This window comes from Anarrhichthys ocellatus, unplaced genomic scaffold (assembly GCF_004355925.1).
Source record: "Anarrhichthys ocellatus isolate YVR2014 unplaced genomic scaffold, GSC_Weel_1.0 scaffold47, whole genome shotgun sequence".
Taxonomy (NCBI): Eukaryota; Metazoa; Chordata; class Actinopteri; order Perciformes; family Anarhichadidae; genus Anarrhichthys; species Anarrhichthys ocellatus.
The window spans coordinates 784,668-790,461 of NW_022280077.1; the positions used below are offsets into that span (position 1 = coordinate 784,668).

General features: G+C 41.5%; 2 protein-coding genes across 4 annotated transcripts in view; one reads left to right on the forward strand and one right to left on the reverse strand.

The window, feature by feature from the left end:
- The window catches only part of tfg (trafficking from ER to golgi regulator), a 10,446-nt gene extending 8,344 nt beyond the window's left edge, over window positions 1–2,102 (forward strand). For 2 of the 3 annotated variants that reach the window (XM_031869529.1, XM_031869530.1), the window contains exons 6-7: window positions 582–686; window positions 796–2,102. In XM_031869529.1, the coding sequence (XP_031725389.1) occupies window positions 582–686; window positions 796–1,241 (551 nt within the window). In that variant the 3' untranslated portion in view covers window positions 1,242–2,102. The remainder of the gene's footprint in view (window positions 1–581; window positions 687–795) is intronic. The other variant, XM_031869528.1, reaches the window with a different exon arrangement.
- Window positions 2,103–2,728: 626 nt separating this feature from the next.
- Window positions 2,729–5,794, reverse strand: part of abi3bpa (ABI family, member 3 (NESH) binding protein a) — a 5,984-nt gene continuing 2,918 nt past the window's right edge. The window contains exons 5-9 of the mRNA XM_031869526.1: window positions 5,509–5,588; window positions 5,103–5,132; window positions 4,830–4,988; window positions 3,963–4,085; window positions 2,729–3,874 (exon numbers count right to left, since the gene is read on the reverse strand). Coding sequence (XP_031725386.1) covers window positions 3,759–3,874; window positions 3,963–4,085; window positions 4,830–4,988; window positions 5,103–5,132; window positions 5,509–5,588 — 508 coding nt within the window. The 3' untranslated portion in view covers window positions 2,729–3,758. The remainder of the gene's footprint in view (window positions 3,875–3,962; window positions 4,086–4,829; window positions 4,989–5,102; window positions 5,133–5,508; window positions 5,589–5,794) is intronic.

Genomic DNA, 5,794 nt, shown 5'->3' on the forward strand with positions numbered 1-5,794 from the left:
TATATATATATATATATATATATATATATATATGGAGGAGATTTTGGAGTAAAGTTTAGGCTTTATTAAGGAAGAACACTACTTTGCCAAGTCTTGTCTGCTGAGCCTTCCGGCATTCAATGGAAAACTCAATTATTAGAAAATTAGAAATAAAACAAAGTTTGAAACATAAAATCTGCAACTCTCAATTAAGATGTAACTGATTACTCATCATGCGTTGCTAACAAGTGTTACATGATGCCCTCGGCTTCCTTGGGTGTTCAGACGCCTTTATGCATGTATGCAGCATGGACTAGTGAAGTCATAGTTAATAAAAGTGCAGCTGGAAGTCACCTACAGCACACATAGTGTCTGGTGGTGCAGAGGGCCACTCCTTGCCTGAGTTCTGAATGTCTGAGTGCCCAGTATCACATGTACGCAGCTAAGTGGGAATGGAAGTGTATTAAATCTGTTTGAACCGGATACAAGATACTTGGACGTGTAAATGGGACAAGAGATGTAATGGGTAATTGCTCATATTGGTATCAGATATCATTTTGGTTGTATCTGTGTACTGATAATGCTTGTCCCTGTCTCTTTAGGTCAGGTGTACCAGCAGTACCAGGCTCCAGGTGGATACCCGCCTCAGCAACCAGGTGCCCCACCTCAGCAGCAGCAGCAGCAGCCGTACGGTATGCAGTACTCTGGTAAGAGTAAAAATGGTCAGAATATTAAAAGAAAATAAGAGGTATCTGCTGTGTTGGGCTCTCAAGGATGAATGATAGAGACTCTATTCCTTCCTCCCTCTCTCTGCAGGATACAGCACTCAGCCCGGAGCCCCTCAGCCTGGCCCACCACAGCCGCAGCAGCAGTTTCAGAACTACGCTGCTCCCGCCTCCCAGGCTCCAGTCTCCGGTCCAGCTCCAGCTCCGGGCTTCCAGAGTGGCCAGCAGCAGCAGCAGCAGCAGCAGCAGCAGCAGCAGCAGCAGCAGCAGCAGCCCCAGCCCCATCCATCTCAGGGAGCCCAGCAGTATCCACCAGGAGCCTTCCCTCCCCAAAACTATACCTCCCAGGCCACCCAGCCTGCCAACTACAGCATCCCGCCCGGCTCCCAGCCCGCCTCAGGATACCCAGCCCGCCCAGGATACACCCCGCCCCCAGGCAACACTGTCACCCCTCCACCAGGAGCTGCTAACCCGTATGCCCGCAACCGCCCCCCTTACGGCCAGGGCTACACTCAGCCAGGCCCTGGGTACCGGTAAAAGAGGATAGCGGGTGTTACTGATCCACACAGCCTCCCCCCCCCCCGCCCCCCTAACCCCTCCCCTATGTGTGGCTCCAACTGTTTTGAGTGGGTGCAGGAAACATGGTTCACGGCTCTGCATCCATCCCCCCTCACTGTCCCATACAAATATCAAGTCCAAATATAAAACAAGACCCCCCACACTCCCCAGTCTGATGGTCAGTGTCTGTATGCTGACTCTCCAGCACACTGCTCTGGCCCTGGTGTATGGTCCTTGTGTTATTTCCCCCTCTTTTCCCGTCACCCACCACTACTGTCTGCTCTTCCCTCTTGTATCTGTAAAAATGTAATCCGTCTGTATGCACACATCCGGGAGACCAAAACAGGCTGTCGCACAAACAGTTTGTTCTTGTCGCGGTAGCTCTTCATAAGCGACTGAGATCAGCGTCCACGCTCTGCATTCGCGTCGCACATGTCGACGACAAACATCTCAACCGGTTGTGTCGAGATGCACTCATAAGACACTATCTAAATGAAAAGTTGCCCTTTTTGTCGTTTGTTTTTTGTCAGTTTGATTTGTTGTTTCTTCTTGATTTGATCAATTTCACCACCATGTCGGTATTGATGATGTGTCAATGAAACTGCCCCATGTTGGGAACACTAGCTAAGTGATGGCTTATGGGAGGTGTTGATCCCAGAGTCATGAAGAAGGCTTCTTTTGTTTAGCTAATTATATCATCTCCAGTAAAGCTTGCTATTCCTCTCTTTATCTTATCACTGGTTTTTATTAATAAATCAAATTCCACCCTCGAGTGAGATTAGTTGTTTATGTATAAACTGTAACATTTTTTTCTTGAACCTAATAAATGATTGAGACCCATTTGGAGTCCCTTTTTATCTTTTTGTTTGATATTGAGTTGCTCTTGGCCCGCGCATTGTTTTGCTGTCTTCCTCACTATTCGGGTTCTGACTGATTCTTGGCTCCTCTTCTCTCCTGTTCTCTCCCACCAAGATTTGGAAAACGGTGGTAATGCTGGTATTACTATTTAGTTTTCCTCCCTGAGGAATTGTGGTTGGCTGGGACATGTGGCATGAGAATATGTGGTTGGTATTTCATGTCAAAATTGTCTCATTGAGTGAAAAGGAATTAAGCACATAGGGGTTATTAGATAATTTAGATAAGTATGTTTAGCTTTGCTCTTCGGCTAGTCTGTGCCAAACCAAAATCTCCTTTAGGTGTAAATAGCAATGGCCACAATGTTTGGAATTTATTAAACTGATTAATGTCTACCACATTACATTCTTCATTCTCATTCATCCATTTAAGAGCAGAAGTTAAAGGTCCAGTCGAGCACTGCGAGCTAACGGTGCACGTTCAATGATTGGCGACTGAATGTGCTACACGGTGAACGTGAGCCCTGAGCTAGTCGCTCTTTTGAGATTTCCCAAAATGTCTACGTTTACCATAATCATACAATGCATTTAAATCAAATGGAAATGAATATCAGTAAATAGAAAAAAACAAGATTTATTGCTGGAAACATGGTGCATCAAGAATAACTGCAGTTGTGACAGATGTGGAAAAAACCTGACTCCAATGATTTAAAGCTTTATGTACACTTTAGATAGTTTGAACCCAAAAACATGAATTTAGTCATTACTTACAGTATGTCTTTTCCACATTGACCCTTGGTTCAATCCTACTTTTTCATTTGTATTACATTTTTTTTCTTCATAAAAGACAGGACAAGACTGCATGAGCATTATAAATGCATACATCTTTCCAAAAGGCCCCATAGAAACATTGGGCTCAAGCTTTGGCTTTCTTACAATAGATTAACAATTTGGCTAATAGCTGTTTTATCTCTTACCTGAAATATAGCAAACTATATGATCCCTGGTATACATAATGAATTTCACACCATATACTGTACATATATGAACAAAGGTATAATACTGTGCAAACTGCAACTGCTAATAATCCCGTAGAGCCAGCAGAAGGTCAATTCTGCATGTCTGTGTGTATTTGTATTTTACAAAGTCCAAATGTACAATGAAAGTGTGATTGGCACCAAAACGTGTGTGCTCATTAACATGCAGGTATTGGGAACAATTTTTACTTTTTTCATCTCAAAAGCCCGAGCACACACAGAATAATCAATAACGATCCCCTTTGATAAATAATATCATACACGTTATTACACTTTGGGAGCCAGCTTCCCAACTTTTTCTCTGGAATTACTGTATATTCAATATTTTGGTTCAATCAGACTCCTGCATTCCTTTGTTGAACGCATTTTTGATAAATAGAGAAATTAGGCTAATGTTACAAATGCACTCAATAGAGTTTTGTGACACAATAGTCCTGTACAGGTTCATACCTGGGAGAGTAGGCTGAGTTCAAACCCATCAGATAGACCTATCTACATTGTTCCACGGTAACAAGAAAGAAAGGCCCACCTCCCTTTAGGCCTAGTCAGGCATCTTCTTCCTCCCCACCAACAAAGTCCTCCTTCCTGGACAGCCCTGTGGGATCTTACCACTTCCCAGGAATGGGTGTGCCACACTCGTACCAGCCCACATAGGTAACGTGTGACTTCCCTCCAATCTCTCCAAAGTGGACAGGTTCTTGTCTCAGCGCCCTATAGAATCCTGGTACATTACAAAGACACAGAGGAGAGTATAAGAGTCCACATGATTAAAGACTTGATTTCTTTATGGTTGTGACTAACCAAAATACCTGGCCTGCTTGGTAGCTGGTCAGCAAACATCTGGGTGCCAGTTCGTCCATCCAGAAAAGAGTCCACAAATTGACAGTGGTCCTCACCATGCCCCGTCTGATCTCCTATGTTGTAAAACTTCCCTATAGAGAGGGAAAAGGAAGTAGATTTATGGCTATGAAAATATATCCAGTGACAGTATAGTATGTCATAAAAAATGTCAATGTACACTATGTCATAAAAAATCTCAAGATATGTTACACTACACGATGTCAAAAATGTTATAGTATAGCATGTTATTAAAAACTCATAGTATAGTATGCCATAAAATAAATGTAAAAATGTCAGCATAGTATGTGATAAGATATGTTTATGTCATAGTATAGCATGACGTAAATATGTCATAATATAGTGTGCCATAAAAACTATGCCACAAGAAAAATGAGAGAATCATTGAATTGTATGTATGTCGTAAAAAATATCATGTCACGAAAATGTCATATTATAGTGTGTCATAAAAGTTATAGTATATTATAATGACGAAATGTCATTATATAGAGTAGAGTATGCCATACAAATATGTCATAAAATAATGGAAAAAAATGTGTCAGAGCATATTATGTCATTAGAAAAATTGTATAGTAGATTAGATCATCCAAAATATGATCAAAAATGTCATAGTATAGTATACCAATGCCATTAAAAACGTCCTTAAAAGATGTTATGGGACAGTCTGTCACACTATAGTATGCCATAAAAATGTCCTTTATATTTTTTTATAGTGTACTATGTAATAAGAAAAGTTTTAAAAATGTCATAGTATGGCATGTCATAACAAATGGCATCGTATACTAGAAATGCAGCGACACGAGTCAGTCTGTAACTACCATTGAGAGAGTCGCTCAGGTAGATCTTGTATCTCAGGGAGTTGCAGAGCTGGATTCCCACAAACTTTCGGTACCAAGTTCTCTTCACATACTGCTTTCCATTGCATTCAGAGTAGTCATCGGATTTAAATGGGAACTGAGTCCAGATGGCATCTTTGCCTGTGAGGAAATCATTAGAAGCACCGGCGTAATGTAATGTTTGTTATCTGTTTAAACAGGAACATTCAACAGCTTCATTTAGCTGGAACACACTAGAAAAAAGACGATATTCACCTGACACGTGTTCGCTCACTCGTGGATCCGCTACAAACAAAACAAAAAGTTGCAATGAATCACGTCGTAAAAAACCTTTTAGAATTAACACAGTCATGAGACATCTTGAATCATCGTGCTCGATAAATTTAGTTTTGTTTAGAACGCGTCCTGGTGAATGATTTGCCTCAGTGAGCCTCGGAGGACATCTTGACCCGTGAGTCTTAGATCAGTCAGACCCCAGTGCCATATTGAAATTGTTAGATTAACATCTGCTTAACAACCCACTCTTTGAGATTCAAAGCAATATTAACAGTGGTATTTTACCATACAACTAATTGGTCTCTTCTGTCAGAGCAAACATCAGGGTTTATCAGGAATTTCCTCTAGTATGGCTGTAATGGATTATGTGGTTTGTAAAACTTGCCTGATTCTGTGCTAAAAGACACAGGATCACTGGAGGGTCCTGTTCCCATCTCATTCTTTGGTGTTACTGTGAATTCATAACTGAAATAAAGTAGAAAAAAACGAATAAAAGGCATAATCCATACTTGAGGAGTTTTCATTCTAAATTCCTCCCAAACCTCCAGAACTGGGACGCAAAATAAAATTTTCATTCCTTTGACAGCTAAGAATGGGTCTCTCACACACACATACACACACGCGCACACACACACACACACACACACACACACACACACACACACACACAC